The 19,641-nt window shown below is 42.9% G+C and overlaps 1 protein-coding gene across 4 annotated transcripts in view; it reads left to right on the top strand.

Annotated features, from left to right (window-relative positions):
* IQCA1 (IQ motif containing with AAA domain 1) overlaps positions 1–19,641 on the top strand; it is a 122,200-nt gene that overhangs the window by 52,673 nt on the left and 49,886 nt on the right. For all 4 annotated transcript variants that reach the window (XM_064718104.1, XM_064718105.1, XM_064718103.1 and 1 more), the window contains 3 exons: positions 1,609–1,693; positions 7,656–7,775; positions 11,737–11,812. In XM_064718104.1, the coding sequence (XP_064574174.1) occupies positions 1,609–1,693; positions 7,656–7,775; positions 11,737–11,812 (281 nt within the window). The remainder of the gene's footprint in view (positions 1–1,608; positions 1,694–7,655; positions 7,776–11,736; positions 11,813–19,641) is intronic.

Raw genomic sequence — 19,641 nt, 5'->3', positions numbered from 1 at the left:
TGTTGGAGGGAACCTAAAAAAGAATTTAATCCCAACCCCCCTCCATCTCTAAGAGCTGTAAATGATTTAAAAGTGAAAAAGGGAGTGCAAATACCAAATGTAACATGAATCAATATTGGCAGCTGGCCCTGGTATCATGTTCAGTGGGCTCCCAGCTGATTCTTCACCCACAGTGCATTTGCCGTTCCTTCCTCCCAGCTGGCACTGAGGTAGCAACAACCTCAATTACAAATTTTGGGAAGTTTTTTACTGTTACCAGACTTGTAACAGAGTTTAAGGCTTCACTTAACATAAAACTGAGCTATTTTCTGGCTGTCTGCAAAAAATGGAACACGAGCTAACATTAAATAATAGATCAGGCAGGGTTTTGAGGCCAAAATCCCATTCTTAATGGATTTTTAAAAAACACACTGACAAGCACAGCCCTCTGTTGATGCAGGCTGGTTTCTGGGAATGCAGTGACCAAGGATTTGCATCTGTTTGCATGTAGAACTTGTAACTGTGGAACAAGCCAGGGCTCCCAAGCACAGATGAATGTTTGTTGATTCTGCCCTAATTGGTGTTGCATTAATAGCAGCAAGAGATCCCAGCCCTACACGTGGTGCTACAGAAACAGAACAGATGCTCTGTTCCAATGATCTCAGCTTAAAACTGAGCCTGCAGCTTAACACCAGCCTAGCAAAGTCCCTTAAGGTACCAGTTGTTTAAAAAAAAAAAAAGAAAACATTTTTAGGAATAGTGTTGACCTTTCTGAGCTCTTTTTTTCTCCAGGGAAATTTAATTTCATTTAGAGGAAATATAACCATGCTGTTTGAAAGTATCACAAGGGTTTTTCTGCACTGTCAGAATTTTCTTTGGAACAGAAAAATCTTCCTGGTATTACCAAACAAACAGAAAATCTTACAAATATATTCCACCAAGCAACAAAAGGGAAAGAAGTTAAAGGGTTTTGTCAGTATAAATGGCCTTGGGGCTGAAGTTATTTTCTGTATCTTTTAATCCCTTTCTGAAAGGTCTGGAAGCTCCCTGTGTTACCCATGAAACCTTCCCACAGTCACAACTGCCCCTTCCCAGCTTCCATCACCACCAAGTCCACTGGAAATTTAGGAGTGGCAGTCCTGACATTTAGAGATTAAATCCTGATTTAAGCAAAATAACTCTTAAAAAAAAAAAAAGCCAAAATGGATGTTGAAAGCAGAGAGTTGGGCTATGAACATTAAATAGTGTAAAATAACATAACAACCATTCCCAGAATGATTTGGGTTCGATGAGACCTTAAAGCTCATCCCATTCCCACCCTGCCATGGGCAGGGACACCTTCCACTGTCCCAGGGTGCTCCCAGCCCTGTCCAACCTGGCCTTGGGCACTGCCAGGTACAAACACTTTCATCTCCATCTCTCAGCTAGGCAGGAATCTGCAGTTTTAGGAATTTCCCTGAGAATTTGCAGTTTTTGTTGGGCCATGGGATAGAAGACATGGATTGGTCTTAATGAACTTATGGGACAGAAACCACTGCCATGAGAAGCTTCCCTGCTATCTAACATCTTCATCAACCAGGTGAAAAATGATGAACTCTAATTCCTCTTCCACTTTTGTTTCTCCCACAGGCATGTCACAGGCAGGTTTCCTGACTACCCCCTTGAGAAGGCAGGTGGTTCCAAGGCGATTATTGTTGAAAAACATCCAGAGGAGGTACTGTCCCTCTTTTAATGAAAAAAACCTCATGGTGTTGCAGAAGGATTTGCTACAAAACATGTCAGTTTATTTAAGTAGCAATTTTCCCTAACAGTGGCTCCAGTTCTCCAAGACCCTTATGGTTAAAAGCTTTTTGTTGCAAATGAAAGAATGAAGTTTTTTCCCAGGGTGTTTTCATCAGGTGCTAAAATCTGTTCCATTTTGGGCTCTGCAACCACTTAATCACCACTGAAGGTGCTCAGGTGATGGGAAAGAAGTAGAGAACAGCAGAGGAGAGGTTCCAGTGCAGGCAGGGCTAAGCCTTGATTTACTGCCAAGCCTCATTAAGCAAATTGAACATCCCAGCAAAGGAAGTATCTCAGTTTATCTTGTGTGTTGTAGGTTGTTTTTCCTGATAAATCCCTCTCCTGATTTCTCTGGCTAATGGAAGTGGCTGATAATCTCTTCCTCTGATCACTGGGTGTCACACAGGGAAAGTGATTAAGCCCAGCCGAAGGCAGCACTGAGCACTTGGAGCCTTTCCCACCCATCCCGAGCAGCCAAGGGGGTCATGGCTCTGGTGGGGGGCAACAGGACGCAGGATTTGGCCCCTGAGTCAACCACTGTGCTGGGCTAGCAAAACTTCAGAGGTCAAAACCCAAGCTCTGTGGTCCTGAAAACCCCACCCCTGAGATTGTTACATGATTTTTCTGCAGCTGGTGCATGGTAAAAGAGGATTTTTGTAGAATCACAGAATGGTTTGGGTTAGAGGGGATGTAAAAATCCTCTCATTGCAGCCACCCTGATGCCTCCCATTAGCCCAGGTTGCTCAGAGCCCCATCCAGGCTGGCCTTGAATGCTTCCAGGATGGAGAATTTTGGATCCAGTCCTCCCTGGGATCCCTGGAATACACAGCAGTCTCTGTGTGGTTTGGGGGGATGGAAGGACAGCACAGAGCACAGCACTAACCATCAGCCAGCTTTGCTAAAAACACAGGAAAACTGCTGCAAACAGCTCCCTGTGCCCCACTAAAGCTGAGTCTGGGGCATACTCCTGCTTTAACCAAGTCCAGGGGATAAACCCTGCTGGGCTCTGCTCTGCGGAGTTTGTGAGGTCCCCAGGAGGAGGTGAGAGATGAGAATCTGACTCCACATCCTCAGAAGGCAGAGATATATTATATTATATTATATTATATTATATTATATTATATTATATTATATTATATTATATGCTATACTAAAACTGTACTAAAGAAAGAGAAAGGACACAGACAGAAGGCTTAACAAGAATGAATGATAAAACTTCTGACTGACCCCTCAGTCTGACACAGCTGGCTGTGATTGGTCATTAATTAATAACAATTCACATGGACCCAATCAAGCATTCACCTGTTGGTAAACAATGTCCAGGGCACATTCCAAAGAAGCAAACACAGCAGCAGCAATCAGATAATTGTTGTTTTCATTCCTCTCTGAGGCTTCTCAGCTTCCCAGGAGAGGAAATCCTGGCGAAGGGATTTTTCAGAAAATGTGACAGTGGCACTTCTGTTCATGCAGGCAGGGGAAGGAGACCCTCAGTGAAGTTTTCAGCCTCCAAAGCAGAAACTCCTGCCAGAGTCCAGAAGGTTTTGTTGGGAGCCACCCAGCAAGTGGGGCCGAGTGCTAGGGATGGGTTTGGGGGAGGTGGTGCCAAACAGCTGCCAGCATCAAGGATTAACACAGCTGGGGAGGAAAACACAGCAAGGAATTCTTCTGAGCAACACTGGATATGGAGGTAGATTCTGGAGAAATGGGTTTAACCTCCCTGTCATGCTCCCTGCTTTCGATTCCCACCTTCAGCTGTTTTGTTGCCTTTGCTGAGCATCTGCTTTTTCTTTGCATGGAAAAATGGAAGCCAAAAGTCTGGAGAGGTTGTTTTACTCCTCATTTTCCCTGCACTCTGGAAAAAAAAAAAAAACCTTCCTCTATTTTCCTAACAAATTTTCACTAGCAATTATCTGATTTTCACCAATTTTGGGGCCTGTTTTTTTCTCCCTTTTTAGCCAGCAGAATGTGTGTCACAGCCTCAAGAGATCTCCCCAGTGCAGCTGGCCAGGGAAAGTTCAGTGCAATCATGATTTTACCTGAATGCCAGACAATTAAAACATTTTTTCTTCCACTGAGTCAGCTGCATATTTAAAATATCCCTGAGGCCACTGGGTTTGTTCCACTCACTGGTCTGCTGGGCAACATAGAGAAAGAAATCCTGGAACCCCATGCAAGCTGATGGGAGTTTTGTCCTTGACTCCAGGGGGGACAGGAGTTCACCTCGTGTCTGTCTGAGCTCCTGTATGAGCAGGGCTTGGTTACTCCCAAGTCAAACTCCATGAAAAATCAAGACTAAGCTGTATTTAAAAAGGGAGCATTTTATAAGGCTTCAGTAAAGACACTTTGGGGAAAATAAAATACAAATTAATCACTTCACGAACCATTGCTGCATTATTATACATTCTATATTTCTCGATCCTTTGACAACCCTGACCTTACTTGACTTTGTGATGTAGCTGGCCTTCTGCACAAACTGCTTCCATGACATTTTACAAATACCTTCCCAAAGACATCCCAACACACAGCACTTGGTGCTTCAGTCAGAAAAAGAAGTGCTGTCCCTCAAAAAGAAGATTTTTCTCTTTTTTCTCTTTACTTGCTCTTCAAGAGAAATTTAACATTCCAGGACATTGGTGTAATCTCCCTGCATCTGTTCCAGATTTCTATCCCTAATGGTTTTTTATGTCTTGCTCCACAGATAATCATCAGTTGTGACAATTTTTAGCTTTGCCCTTATCCTGCCGCCAACAAAATTAGGATCTTTCCCTGCAGCTCATTAAGTCTCATCACCATGAAAATAAGCCAAGAGAGTTGCCATTTCACAGGCACTTCCCCCTCTCCCAGCTCCTCATTTCCAATATTAAATGACATTAAAAAACAAAAAGAAAGATGTCAGAGAAAGACTAAAAGCCTTTAAATATTCTGAATATTTCTAGTTAACTGTGCAGGAGGGAAACTCTCCTTGGCCTCTGTTAAATTACACTCACCTACAGACAGCAATCTACCTACCCCAAAAAAACCCCACCAAAAATCTTCCATAAAGAAGAAACATTTCCTGGATTCCAGCAAAACTTCTTTCTGTAGAGTTAATATTCCAAGAGAGGAATTTTCCCTCCAGGAACACTGGGCTGTGTCCCTGTGCAGTGTTGGAGCCAGGCTCTGAGGCTGCTCTCACCTGCACAGCTGGAGATCCAGCATTCCCAAACTCACTCCAGCCCTGCTTTTCTTTGGTGCCCACAGCTCTGAAAGGCAAGAAGTTCAAGTAAGGTTTTCTTTCAAGGAATAAGGGAAGGTTTTATTCCTGAAGAAGAACTTTTACCTGAGCCAACACCAAAACTTCCTGAGTCTGAGGACAGCAGAACAAGTGAGTCCTGCTGGCAGCTGGAAGTTTTCTTATTCTTGGCTCATATAAACCAGCATTAGACATTTTCATTCACAGGCTACACTCTGGTTTAGTGCCCAGTTCCTCCCCTGCCTCCAAAAAAAAGGAGATTTGCACTGCAAGACTTTAGAAACTGATGTAGGAATACAAAAGTCAATTCAACTTTCATGGAGCATCAGTTTTAAAGGAAAATGTCTTTTCAGCCACTGAAGAAAATGTTACTGGTGAAGAATCATCACGGGCACAATAAGAGTTCTAGGAAGGACTGGGAAAAAATACAAAGATGCTAAAATTCATCTGCTTCTATTGAAACACAGTCTCTTCCTCAGTATTAAGAGTTTGCTAACCACTTTCTGTATAATTTCAAAACCAGACAACCTAGCAAAGAAAAGGGGAGTCCAAAACAACTTAAGAAAATATCTACTTCTCTTTCCACTATGAAGTTTTCTCCAGGACAAAAAAAAAAACCAAAACCCTACACTAAAATGTGGGTGAATTGCCTACTAATCTCAAACTAACCTTTGCTTGGCATTCCCTTTCTTCCCTCCCATTTTGTCAGATTGTTCAGGCATCCTCTTGCTGTGGTATTTTCTGGGTGTCCAGGATGAAGGAGGAATTGAGGATCTGACTCCATGTTCTTAGAAGGCTGATTTATTATTTTATTATATTATATTATATAAAAGAATGCTATACTAAACTATACTAAAGAAAGGATACAGACAGAAGGTTTAACAAGAAAGAATAAGAAAAACTTGTGACTGACTCAGAGTCTGACACAGCTGGACCATGATTGGTCATTAAGTAAAAAGAATTCACATGGAACCAATCAAACATTCACCTGTTGGATAAACAATCTCCAAACCACATTCCAAAGCAGCAAAACACAGGAGAAGCAATCAGATAATTATTGTTTTCATTTTCTCTGAGGCTTCTCAGCTTCCCAAGAGAAGAAATCCTGGCGAAGGGATTTCTCAGAATATATGACAGTGACACCTTGCAGCTGGAAGGGAAGTGGTTCTGGATAAAGGAGCAGAAGCCACTCAAGGTTGGACACAGCTTCCCCCAGGTCTGCAATGCTGGAGCTGCTTGGAGCAGAGCTGGAGGAGCTGCAGCAAGGCCAGGCAGAGGCACAAGGACACCTGAGGTGCCCAGTGCCACCCCAGCAGGTTCATGAGAACACAAACTCTGGCTCACCCCTTCCAGCATCACTGCTCTGTGCAGAAACATGAAAGCAGAGTGTGGGTGCACTGAAATACTGCTGCAGAGTGGCCCTGCTGCAAAGTGGGACCTTTTGTCAATCCCATGTGTGTGTGCAGGTATCCAGAGGTGCTGGGCATGGTTCTGCTTCCCCTCTGCAGGCAGAGCAGAGGTGACAGGGCTGGGTTCTGGCTGTGTGGGAGCGCTGCAGTAAAGGATACACTCAGAGTAGCTGTGTTGGTTTTGGATCCAACGGGCCTGCTGGGACACTAAAAACCTGTTCTGAACCCCAGTCAATCTGTTAATCTATCCCAGGGAATGAAATGCTTCGCTGCTTATCAGCACAAGATGTGACTGAGCAGTGCTCAGGGCTTGAATTACCATATTTAATTAAATGTAAGGTACTGAAATGCTCGGGGAGAGCCACTAATGGAACTGCCACTAATGGCTGCAAAGCACAGCCCTTGTCATTGTCTCCCTCCAGCATCCTATATTAAAAGGTATACTTGAGAAAACAAATATTTTCACTGTTACAGGAAACACATCTTACAGATGGAAATGTTTTATTTTGTACTCTTTCACAGTACTGCCAGTATTAGTGGTCCATTAATGAACTTCAATGGGTGTTCTGATTTAGACTCATTAGTAAATGATCTTAGAATTCCTCTCAGGGACAAGAAAGCTGCCTAGAAACAAGAGAATGGTGGAAGCAGCAAATTTTTCCCTGCCTTTTTCAGATAATAAAGTATAATTGGCCAGGAACTAAAGATATGGGAATTGATGGAGCTGTACCCAGCTATCAGCTGCTTCTTGCTTGCAGGGATAAAGATGCTGAGCTTTCCCTGTGTATCTGTCAGGGTTTGTCACAATATCTCCATCCAATCTCCTTCAGCCACTAGAACAATTTCAGTCTTTAGCCGTGTATTGAAATTAGATACACTTCAGGGCAGCCTCTCAAAATCCATCCCTGTAAAAATCAATCTGCCTTACAAACACCAGGACAAATTCATCATCTGGGTCAGAGATAATTCATTATGAATTCATCATATGGGTCTGTGTCCAGAGGGAACTTTGAGTTGTGTATCATTAGAATATTCTGCTTCTAGACAGCTTCAGGAACTGGTCTTACTCCATAAGAGCCCCCATGATTTGGGACAGAGAAATCAGCCTTTCCCTAATGATAAATTGGGATATTCAGGACCTGTGCTGGAGTTGGGCAGCACAAAAAGGCTTCTCTGGGATGGTCTGGAATTCAGAGTGTGGAGCCTGTTGGATGTTGTGTTTTCCCCATCCCATTCCTCCCTGCCTCTTTCAGATCGTTGAGGAGCTGGCTGCCAAAAAGGCACAGGCAGAGGCACAGAAAAATGAAAAGGATAAGAAGAAAAAAGAAGCCAAGGAACCTGCCCCAGAGAAAAAGCCAGAAGTTGAAAAGCCGGTAAGGAATGAAAGCAGGTTGTGAAGCCTCAGGTGTGGGCAGGGGCTGGAAAGTGACATTAAAGTGGTCACCAAAGCTCCAGGCTCAGGTTCAGGACACCAAGAACTGGCTGAGCTTGGTCTCTCTCAGCCTTCCCATGACCTCAGGGATTCTGGGGAACTTTTTACCTCTCATATTTTAGGAATGGCCACAGCTGAGCTCAGTGGGAAGAGCTAAGGACGTGCAGACTGTCAGGGACATCCATGAGAGCAAAAATCCACTTTGGGGCTTTGAGGTCATTGCCAGGACACAAGGTGGTAACCAAGCATTCCCTGACCCTCTTTCCATGGAAAATCCCAGCTCTCCCTGACTGCTCAGTAAATGCCTGACCCTCTTTCCATGGAAAGATGGGCATTGTCTTCTCCTCCCCTCGTTTTTTGACATAAGCTGAAGTTGCTACCAAAAAAAGGTGAGAGGAGCCACATCACCCCAAACAACTGCACCCTCTCAGAGGAGGAGAATCACACAGAAAATACAGATTATAAACCAGAAAACCCTTCCCAATTTCAGAATATGGTAGAATTTCTACAGCACTCAGATGTACTCAGCATACATCCCCAAAGGTAAATATCACAGAATGGTTTGTGTTGGAGGGAACCTTAAAAAGAATTTAATGGTGCAGAGTAGTTCATCACTGCCACCCCTTGCAAAATTAGGAATTAAAAACCTCAGAACTTGTGTGGATTTCAAACCAACTTTTAAACCCCATCAGCCATGCATAAATAAAGCCATGCATTTTTCATGTCCTCAGGGTAGGAACTAGTTTTGTTTCAAATGTCAATAGACACCACTTAATGTGCAATATACCCCCGAAATTTTTGAGGTAAAGGGCTGCTTTCATAAAAGACACTTGCAGATTATTTCAGGACCATCTTCAGAGACCAAACCACCTGTGGAACAGAGCAGTGACCAAAGGGCATCTTCAAAAGCAAGCTGTGCAACAAAAATGGTCAGCTTTTGCTGAAGCAGCAGCTTTTGTTTCTCATTTACCTCCACAGTATAAACAAAAGTTAAAAGAATATATATTTTTTTAATAAGGGTCATTAATCTCTCACTAAATATGTGGAGGAGAAGGGTGAGTATTCTAGGGCAAAGCTTACTCTTCACTGCAAGTTTTACACAAATTAATTTGAAGGCCTAACCCTAGAACAAATATATTTCCAAAAAAATGCTTTTCTTGGACAACATCCATTAATCTGGCCAAAGCTCTCAGAACATCTAGCCAGGAACCTAAATTACATGAATCTAGGAAGCATCAGTCAATTTAATTGGAAGGTAGATGCCTAAATGTTAACTTGTAAATGAGCACCTTGAAAACACTATTTGGGGGTTTGGGGTGTTTTGGGTTTTTTTCCTTAAATGAAAATGTAAATGAAAATGCAAAAATGTAGATGAAAATACACAGCAGACTGAAGGAGGAATTACATGAAAGTTTTTCAAGGTCTTTAAGCCTGATTGCTTAAGTTTGGTAACTAGGAATGGTTGTGACTGCTCCTGTGCAAACCAAATTTTTAAGTTCTGGTCACACATGTCTTCAGTCAGTCCCTTGTTAGTGTGACAGATTTGCTGGGTGACACTGTCACAGCCGTGGTGGTGAAACTCCTAAAACTGGATGGCATCTCACCCATCTGCTTAAAAACCTGACTTTCCCAGGGTAAAATTGAATTCTTTTTTGGTTTTGCACATTTCTGAAGGTAAGAACCAACAACAGCAGAAATGTGTCTCGATCCCCTGGCAGCCTCTGCAAGGCTGTTTTGAATTGGGTGAAATAACAGCGTGGAGCTCTGGGGTTTTATAACTTCATGTCATTCCCATCTCCTCAGCCATCACAACTCCTGTCAAGTAAAATTCTGAGCCATTATATCAGGTTCTCTATGGTTCATTGAGAAACAACAAAGGGAACATTCTCTCCAAGGTTATAGCACTGACAGGGGGAAAAAAAAGAGTGTCTTAGACCAGTTGAGAAGTATTTGGAAAAGTTCTAACAGCAGGACTCTTATTAAAATAAGTGTAGGCTATAAGTCATAGGGATGCAGGCAGAAAAAAGCTCTGCTCCCAACTTCAGCTCTTAAAGAAAACAAAAGTTGGATCCCAGAAGGAAATTCAAGTATTTCTGAAAAGCCTGATAGCAATCTTTACAAAGAGTATTTGATATCAAAGGAACTTCACTTTTTCTTTTCTCTGCAAGGTGCTGATTTGATTTCCCTAAGGAAAAAAACAACCCATGTCTCCATCCCCCAAAAAATCCCTTTTTCCAAAAGCAGCAGCAGTCTGGGCTGCCTCACCCAGCAACCTGCTGGAGCTTGTCCCACTGAATGGGAGCAAGGCTGTGCTGTGCATCCCTGAATTTCACCCAGAAATGTCAAATGGTGAGGCACATTCCTGTCCCTGTGAAACTTCTGAGGGAAATCTCCAAAGGAAATGTGCACAGTGAACTGAAGGCATTCAGTTATCCCTGCTGTACAGTGGGAATCACCTGGTGTGGAGCTGGCTTTGGAAAGCCTCAGAAATAGATTGAGGCTCTTTTTTCCACATTTCTTAATTAATTCAGATTGCATTGCTTAAATTCAAACATATATTGTTGGTTCAAGGGGCCTTAACTCATTTAAAACAGAACAAGCATGGACTCAATCCACTGAAAATCAAAAACTACATGAACTGGCTTCAAAGGAAAAGTTCTTTTTATTATGTTGACTCTTAGGCTGTTAATTGAGGCAAGAGAAAACAGAGCAGCAACTGTCCTTAAGACACAAGAGAATGGGTTTTATTAAAATCAATTAAATTGACACAATGATATCATTGACATCAGTGTCTAAAACCACTGAAGAAAATAACTAAAACAATTCATGGGCTTATTTATAACAATAAAATGTTGATGTGTCCTGTGGTATTGAGGGGCTAAAAATGAACAGCCCATTTTTAGGCTGGTTTGGGGGGAATTGGTTTGTTGGGTTTTTTAATAGTTGACACATTTCCTCTCAGAACATCGTGGTTGAATCATTTTCTATAAAATACCATGGAAAAAATGGTACAAGAAGGATTCTGCCCACTGCAAATGATCCAAGGATGAACCACACCCTGTGAAACTGGGAATACATTGGAGTAACACTGAGCTCAAATCCTCCAACTTTTTGTTATCCTTTAAACAAAGTTCTAAAACAAAACAGTTCTTGATGTTCAGTCAAGAATCTCCCAAGTCTCTTTCAAATGCATCTATAGGGTAGAAGTGATAAATGTATTATTTTCCTGTCCTTCTGGGCCCAAACTGGAATTAGTGTAATGATACTTTAATTAAAAGCAGATATTTGATAATTTCCATAATGGGGCTGCAGCTGTACCTGCCGGTATCAGATATTTCCTTAATTACTTATTAGGGCTTATTTAGGTAGTGTTTAGTTTTAATCATCCCAAGAGCTGCTGCTGTTTTATCTTGCTGATAACAACTGGTTTGCAGGTTATTTAGCAAAATCCTGATCCTGTTTGGTACAAATCTACATTCATCTCCTCCCAAACAGTGATCTAATCTCTCTTTATCAACTGCTGCCTTACTCACATCTTGAGACTTATGACTGATACAAGGTGAAGAAACTTTGATAATTTTCTGGGAGGTTTTTCCCTTGGCAATACTGCTTCAATTAAATGAAACTGTTTCAGGAATGTGGCAAAGTAACAACAAAAATGGCATTTAAATGAAATTCCATTTCAATATTGCAAGTCGCCTACCTAAAATTACATCTTCAAACAAGCTGGAGTTTAATTCTTGTTTAATTTGGTGACTTCAGCTGATAAAATGACTAGTGGAAGGTATCCCTGCCCATGGCAGGGGGTGGAATTGGATCTTTCAGGCCTCTTCCAACCCATTCCATAATTGTGTGAAACAATGCTGTCAGCAATTCCTCTCTTCACTTTCCCCCCAATCTAGGTAGTGGATGAAGGCTGGAAAATGGCTCCAAGCAATTTCCTTTCAATGCTGGAGGAAGGAAGCTCTCAGTACCAAGGTCAGTAGCAAAAGATAGCAATTCCAGCTGGAATGTTCTTCCAGATCAGCTTACTGGCAGTTTCATTCCTATAAAGTCAAGTGGGCAGCTGCCCAAACTATGGAATGTTATAAAAATTAGGATGTTAGATTAAAAATGGTATTTAGGGAGGGAGGCTCTCAGGACCTCAGTTCTTCCAAGGAATCTGTCAAAACCATTGAGCTAATCATGCAGGAAGGGACATTGTTGTGGGTGAAAGTGAACAAACTCAAAGCAAAGTGCTTCAAAAAGCAAAAAAAAGGCAATTTAGGATTTTCTGAGGGCAACAAGGATGACATCAGAATAGCCAATAATTCAAAAGCAGCAGACTGTAGACCAATTTTCAGCATCAATGTTTTCTTACTCCTGTAATTCTACCTGTCCCGTCTCCTCCAAGAGTGAGAACTCATGGAAGAGTCCATGGATTCCTTCACAGCTGCTCAAATTATTTTTTATGATGTCTTTGAATAGGAGGAGCATTTTCCCAAGCAGAGGCACAAAACTCTGAATGTACTTGCTTCATGCCAAGTGTGTGAAACTAAAACATAATCAGACTGAGAAAGGGGTCTGGCTGGTTTTTCATCTGGAGAAAGCCCCAAAAAGCTTTGGGGAGAAATCCCAAAAAGGGATTTCTTAATAAAAACCATGAAAGGGCATTTGGTTCTTTTCCAAATCTCTTCTATCCCCTCCTCTGCTTTTGATATTTCTGTTTATCTCTTCAACCCTTGTCCTCAGTGCTCAGCCTGATCCACACATGAATTAGGAAGTCTTGCACTTGTCTAAAGTGGAAAATTAGGTTATTTTTGCTGTATCTCTGCAGATCCTGTTCTGATACAATATGGAAAAATATCTTTTCTGCTCTCCACTCTTCAGAGCTAGTGCCTTGCTAAAATTCCTCATATGAAAAGTCTCCATTATTCCCTCCTGCTGACAAATTACTGGTGTCAGGTTTTCTGCCTGGTTTCAGCTGGCTGGAGAGAAAGAAGTGAACTTAAACTTGCTAAATGTGCATCAGTAGTTTGGCCTGACCTCTGACTCGTAACAATTAGGATTTTCTTACACCTTATAAATCACAGAGCAGCTTTCTGGCTAAAAAAAAAGGAGCTTTGCATCCCATCTGCTCTCAACTAGCACGTCAGAACCCTGCTGAAGGCAGCAGGAGCTTTAGATAAGCATCAAATCCATCCAAAGTCCTTTCCTGAGCTGGCCAAGCATGAAATGGCCCCTGGAAGTCAAAGGCAGCCTTGGCAAGAGTGGGGCTGCCAGGCAGGCAGTGCCCAGGGCAGGGCAGGAGGGGTTTGCCATGGAGGGAACGTGCCTGGCTCTGAGCTCAGCTCAGCTGTGGCTTCCAGAGTTGTCAGAACCCAGGACATCCCTCTGGCTGCCCTGCAGGACTCCAGACCCTGCCAGGGGCTCAGAGACCTTGGCACAGAGTCACAAACACCTGTGCCTTTGATTCAGCCCTTGGAAAAAACAATTACCAACCTTGTGTGAGGAGTTACAAACCACAAGGGTTTGAGTAGAATGATAGTGAATGTGTCACAGGGTGAAAATGTAGAATTTTGGGGATTTAGAATGCAGGTTCAGGAGGCAAGATGGAGGAATCTGGGCATATCCAGACTTTTTCCTTCTTCTTCTTGGCCTCCATCTTCTGCTGTGAAAGTGACACTTCTGGATTGGTTTAGAGTAGAGACAGACTGTCTGACATAGGTGGATTCCAGGTATTGGAATCTCTGCTGCTCAGAGTGACCCCAAGGTGTGTCAGAGTCCCTTTTCCCAGCCTGGCAGTGGAAGAAGGAGTCAGGACTCTTCTGTTCTCCTTCTCAAGGTTGTTTATTTTTCTGTTATTTATAAAATTCTTTCTCTGCCTGCCAAGGTCTGTTCTGCAGGTCAGACAGAACCACACTGCCCACCCTCAGGGCGGTGTTATCTTTTTATGCTAAAAACAACTACGTGTACAATATTTACAATTACTTTCCAATACCTATCATCTACGTTAGACAGTGAGCTTCTACTCTAAACCAGTCTAAAAGTGCCAACATCACAGCAGAAGATGGAGGCCAAGAAGAAGAAGGAAGAAGGACAGGGTACACCAAAATTCCTCCATCTTGGGACCCTGAGCCCTCATTCTAAAAACCCCAAAAATCTATTTTTCACCCCATGAGAAACTATTATTCTACTTAATAATTGTAATTCCTCATATAAAGGTGGTAATTTGCTCCATGGGTCAAAATCACAGGCACAGGTGTCCTGGGCTCTGTGCCAAGGTCTCTGAGCCCCCTGGCAGGGGTTGGAGCCATCCAGGACAGCCAGAGGGATTCCTGGGTTCCAACAGATAGGTATTGGAAAATTATGGTAAATAAAATACACATGGTTCTTGGTATAAAAAGCTAACACCACCCCAAGGGTGGTCACTGTGCCACAATCTGACCTGTTGGACAAATCTCAGCAGGTCAGAGAAAGGAGTAGATAAGGAAAATTAAACAGCCTTGAGAAGCAGAGATGAGGAGCCTCAACTTCTTCTTTGGTCGTGGGGCTGGGAAAAAGAGACTTTGTAATACCTCAGGGGTCATCTCAACCACAGAAACATGACAGGAGTGAGGAATAAAAACACCACAGAGGGGACTTGGACAGCGGTGGAGTCTCCCAAATTTCCCAACTATCCTCTATGAGAAGCCAGGGGGTTAGAAGGGGATGGGGGATTTGTCACCAAGCTGTATCTGAACACCAGGACCTGCTCTGAGCCCTGCACACACAGAACTTTGTGAGTGCCTCTGATTCCCATTCCCAAACACAGAACTTTGGGGGTTATCCCACAGTGTGAGTGCCTCTGTGATTCCCATTCCCAAACACAGAACTTTGGGGGTTATCCCACAGTGTGAGTGCCTCTGTGGCTCCCATTCCCAAACACAGAACTTTGGGGTTATCCCCACAGTGTGAGTGCCTCTGATTCCCATTCCCAAACACAGAACTTTGGGGGTTATCCCACAGTGTGAGTGCCTCTGTGGCTCCCATTCCCAAACACAGAACTTTGGGGGTTATCCCACAGTGTGAGTGCCTCTGTGATTCCCATTCCCAAACACAGAACTTTGGGGTTATCCCACAGTGTGAGTGCCTCTGATTCCCATTCCCAAACACAAAACTTTGGGGTTATCCCCACAGTGTGAGTGCCTCTGATTCCCATTCCCAAACACAGAACTTTGGGGGTTATCCCACAGTGTGAGTGCCTCTGTGATTCCCAAACACAGAACTTTGGGGGTTATCCCACACTGTGAGTGCCTCTGATTCCCATTCCCAGATACAGAATTCTGTGGGATTATCCCCACAGTGTGAGTGCCTCTGATTCCCATTCCCAGATACAGAATTCTGTGGGATTATCCCACAGTGTGAGTGCCTCTGTGGCTCCCATTCCCAAACACAGAACTTTGGGGGTTATCCCACAGTGTGAGTGCCTCTGTGGCTCCCATTCCCAAACACAGAACTTTGGGGGTTATCCCACAGTGTGAGTGCCTCTGATTCCCATTCCCAAACACAGAACTTTGGGGGTTATCCCACAGTGTGAGTGCCTCTGATTCCCATTCCCAGATACAGAACTCTGTGGGTTATCCCCACAGTGTGAGTGCCTCTGTGATTCCCATTCCCAAACACAGAACTTTGGGGGTTATCCCACAGTGTGAGTGCCTCTGATTCCCATTCCCAAACACAGAACTTTGGGGGTTATCCCACAGTGTGAGTGCCTCTGATTCCCATTCCCAAACACAGAACTTTGGGGGTTATCCCACAGTGTGAGTGCCTCTGATTCCCATTCCCAAACACAGAACTTTGGGGGTTATCCCCGTGTGAGTGCCTCTGTGGCTCCCATTCCCAAACACAGAACTTTGGGGGTTATCCCACAGTGTGAGTGCCTCTGATTCCCATTCCCAAACACAGAACTTTGGGGTTATCCCACAGTGTGAGTGCCTCTGTGATTCCCATTCCCAAACACAGAACTTTGGGGGTTATCCCACAGTGTGAGTGCCTCTGTGGCTCCCATTTCCCAGTTCCACACCCCACACCTCCCGCCCATCCTGCTGGGGCTGCCAGCTGCTCCCCAGCTCTGAAGGCACATGAGAAGGAGCCCTTTTCTGCAGAGAGCACAAGCAGGAGCCTCAGAGTGGAAAAGCTCTCTTGCAGGCTTCAAGGGATACCTGCAGCTCTGCCTTAGGCACAGGAGGAGTCTGTAGCTGTTCAACTTCAGGTGGGGTTTTTCTTTCCTCCTTTTCTCCTGGTGAACCAGGTCTGTTTGACACCACACTTATTTTTAGTAATTAGCTGGTTTAGCTTTTTAGTAATTAGATGGTTTGGGCTTTTCATTGCAGGGCACTCACACAATACTACCTGGGGGTTGTCCAAAGTGATTTCATTTTTAATTTGACCATGGATCCTTTGAATCAAATTCTTTCATCAGAATCAAATCTACAACAACATCCACCAGAACACCACAGACTCTTGTATTTTTAATTTTTAGGCCGCTTTCCTCTCACTAGCAGAATTATGCAGGAAAAAATAGGTCTGAGTTTGGACTTTCTACTGAGAACTTTTTTCCCCCTGATCTTATACAGAAATAGGTCACTTGCTATCAGCATTTGCACAGAAGTTCAGATTTGTTAGTGCAGAAACCTTGAAGACATGATTGAAGCAACAGAGCCTGATTAAGAAATGTTTGTATCAGGAGTAATTCAAAGCTCCTGTTTGTATCAGGAGTAATTCAAAGTGTCTAAAGTTCACCTAAATGGCAGCTGACCAAACAACAAGCATCTTTCTTTTGTCACAGCCCCCAACACTTAATTTGAAGAAAGTGTTCTCATCCCATGAAATTGGTGCTTTATACCTAGCTTTCTTAAATATAATTTTTAAATTTAGATCAGTTTTGACAAAAATCTAAACATTTCACTCTGTTTTTAACTCTTTTACCAAGCTAGAGCTGCTGCCTAAACGTCACTGGAAGCCTTTTATCCTCCTAGGCTATATCTGGCCATTTTTCTAGTGGCTAAATTCCACTTGCCAAGCCCTAAAACATTTATTTTGAATGATGTGGTTGGAAACAGCCTCTTTGTGTGGCATCTCCTGTGACACTGGAATAGCCAGAGTTTACAGGGGGCAAATGTAAGGCTGAGCCTTTTCCTCCCTCTGTATTTTTGCAGTGTATTTTTGCAGTGTGGGGCAGCAATGTGCCATTTTCCCCATCCTACAGATTATATTTATGACTTGCTCAGTGTCACAGAGGATATTTGAGTTCAAATACTCCATGGTGTGCCCAAATATTCCTTGAAGGTGTGGTGATACTCTGTATTTTTAACCAGCCTTCAAAAGATTCAAATCCTTTTGCCAGGAGGTTCAAAGTGGCCATTTCAAGAGAAGCTTCATGATTCAAATAAATATTTTAGAATTGTTATTAACAGGCTGTTCTGTGAAATTCGGGGATATTGGAGTTCCCTACTGGCCTGCAGAGCTGGGATGCAGATTTAGGAGTGCTCTGGGCTGCCTTTGAGCCCTGAGCCATCTCTGCATATAAAACAATCCCAAAATAAGCATACACTATTTTAGAAAAGGTGACATCAATTTCACTGCACACATACAGGCACAGAAATAGCTCCTGGAGCTGGCTGACCCTGCCTGTAACAAAATACCAGACTCTGCTGACCAGCCAGTGAAAACATAACATCCTTAGCCTCCTGACCCCCCTTTAAAATTAACTTTGAAACATTTTGTTGATCTATAAAAGAATAACAGAGCATCTAGCACCTATGAGTTATTGATGTCTCTACTAAAATTAGGCCCCTCTAACCCAGTGGTTAATATAACACTGAGGTAACTCATTGCCAGGTAATCCCTGGGTCTGGGGGGACCCTCCCTGCTTTGCCTGCAGTGGGTATTAACCACTAATCAATCTACAAAATGACAATAAACAATTATGAAAAAGAAAAAAACCAGAATAGAAAAACCTACAGATCCCTCTATGAAAAATAAATCTCCAAAGCCTGGTATTCCTGTGAAAACATAGCACTGGCAACCTGCTGACCCAGTCAGGAAAGTGTTTAAAAATTCACATAACTCTTATGTAATGTCCCCTTTCCCCAAGGCTGGAATTCCAGGCTGGAGGAGCTACCTCATAACTTGGGCAAATCAGCTTTTCCTGCTGCAATATTACATGCCATCTGTCATGCCCTCTGATGACCCACAAGTAATTTAAAGAAATTAAATGTCTGTACTTTGGAGTTTCTTCCATTACCAAAATCTCCCCTGTCCTCCTCCATCCCCACCATTCTCAGTGCTGAAATTAAGATTACTCACCTACAAGAATTAATCCCTCTATAAACTTTGTAAAACTCCAAATCCTCTGCCTGGAATTGAGCCCTGAAAAATTTTTGGGGGGATGGAAAGAGCAGCCAGTCTTGGATTAATTAAAACTTGGATGTTAAAACCCTTCTGAATTTGCATGGTGCCTTCAGCAGGCCAGGGGTGCAGGGGAGAATATCAAATATAATGTCTGTACAAATATAATATCTGTACAAAAAGAATGTCTGTACAAATATAATATCTGTACAAAACTGATTCATACAGAAGCCAACATCTGAAAGTGGAAAACTGTCATTTCAAATCATCAGGAAATTGAATTAGCACACAGCTGGAGATTAGCTGTCATTTAGGAAGATACAATCAGGGCTTGAAAGGCAAGATATGAATTGTCTTCCTTCAAATTATCTCAAGGAGTGTAGGAGAAAAGGTGTTTCCATTAAAACCAGACACTTAGAGAACTCAGATATGCACTGAGCTCGTCAGACTTCATTTAGTTTTCTTTCTAAAGAGAAAATTGCAGTTTGCCTCAACAAAAATAACGAGCTGCACCTCAGGATCATTAGGTACTTTATCATAAACAGCTTTTTTTTTCCATCCCCAGTTCCACAAATTCACTGTGACTGGGTGTTAGGTCTTCTTGTTACTTCTCCTTTGCACAGCACTTCAAAACAGAGGGGTTGGATCTGGTGGGTCTTGTCTCTTTTGGGCTTAACTGCCTTTTAACTTCTGAATTGAGTTTAAAATCCCCTTAAAAAGTGAAGGTCTGTGTGGCCTTGCATCCCTTGTGGTCAGCTGCAGGTTATTGCTCTGTCACCCTCACTGTTCCCTCCTCTCTCCCACCTCCAGGTGCTCTGTGCTGGTTTTATTCCCATTCCAGTGCCCCTATTCCCATATTTCAGCCTCCTGGGAATGAAAGAAGGAAATTTGTGGGTTGAATTAGTCCCCTTCCTTTGGTCCCCAAGCCAAGTGACACTGGTGGAAAGCACATCCTTCAGGGTGGGAGCCACCCCTGTGCCTTCTTCATGGAAAAGATTGAAGCCTTGCGCTGTGAAATGAAATTAAAGAAATAAATTTAAAAAATAAAATAAAATAAAATAAAATAAAATAAAATAAAATAAAATAAAATAATGCCAAAATCAGGTACGGGACCAGGGTTCATGGAGATTGAGCACGCTCCAGGCTCTCAGCTTCACAGCCTCACTATCCCAAAATCCTCCTGAATTCTGCTCCCATTCTGCAAGCCAAGGCAAAAGCAGAAATCCCTTAACCTCAAGATTTGCAGATCCTAACACAACAGGGTGTCGTGGGGTTGTGAGGGTGCCCAGGACAAGGTGAGAGATGAGAATTTGACTCCAGGTTCTTAGAAGGCTGATCTATTATGATATTATATTATGATATGATATTCTAGTATAAGAAATGCTATACTAAAACTATACTAAAGAAAGAGAAAGGAGACATTGGAAGGCTGGACA

This window comes from Zonotrichia leucophrys, chromosome 7, assembly GCF_028769735.1.
Source record: "Zonotrichia leucophrys gambelii isolate GWCS_2022_RI chromosome 7, RI_Zleu_2.0, whole genome shotgun sequence".
In the NCBI taxonomy this organism is placed as follows: domain Eukaryota; kingdom Metazoa; phylum Chordata; class Aves; order Passeriformes; family Passerellidae; genus Zonotrichia; species Zonotrichia leucophrys.
This window is presented reverse-complemented; position numbering and strand designations above follow the sequence as displayed.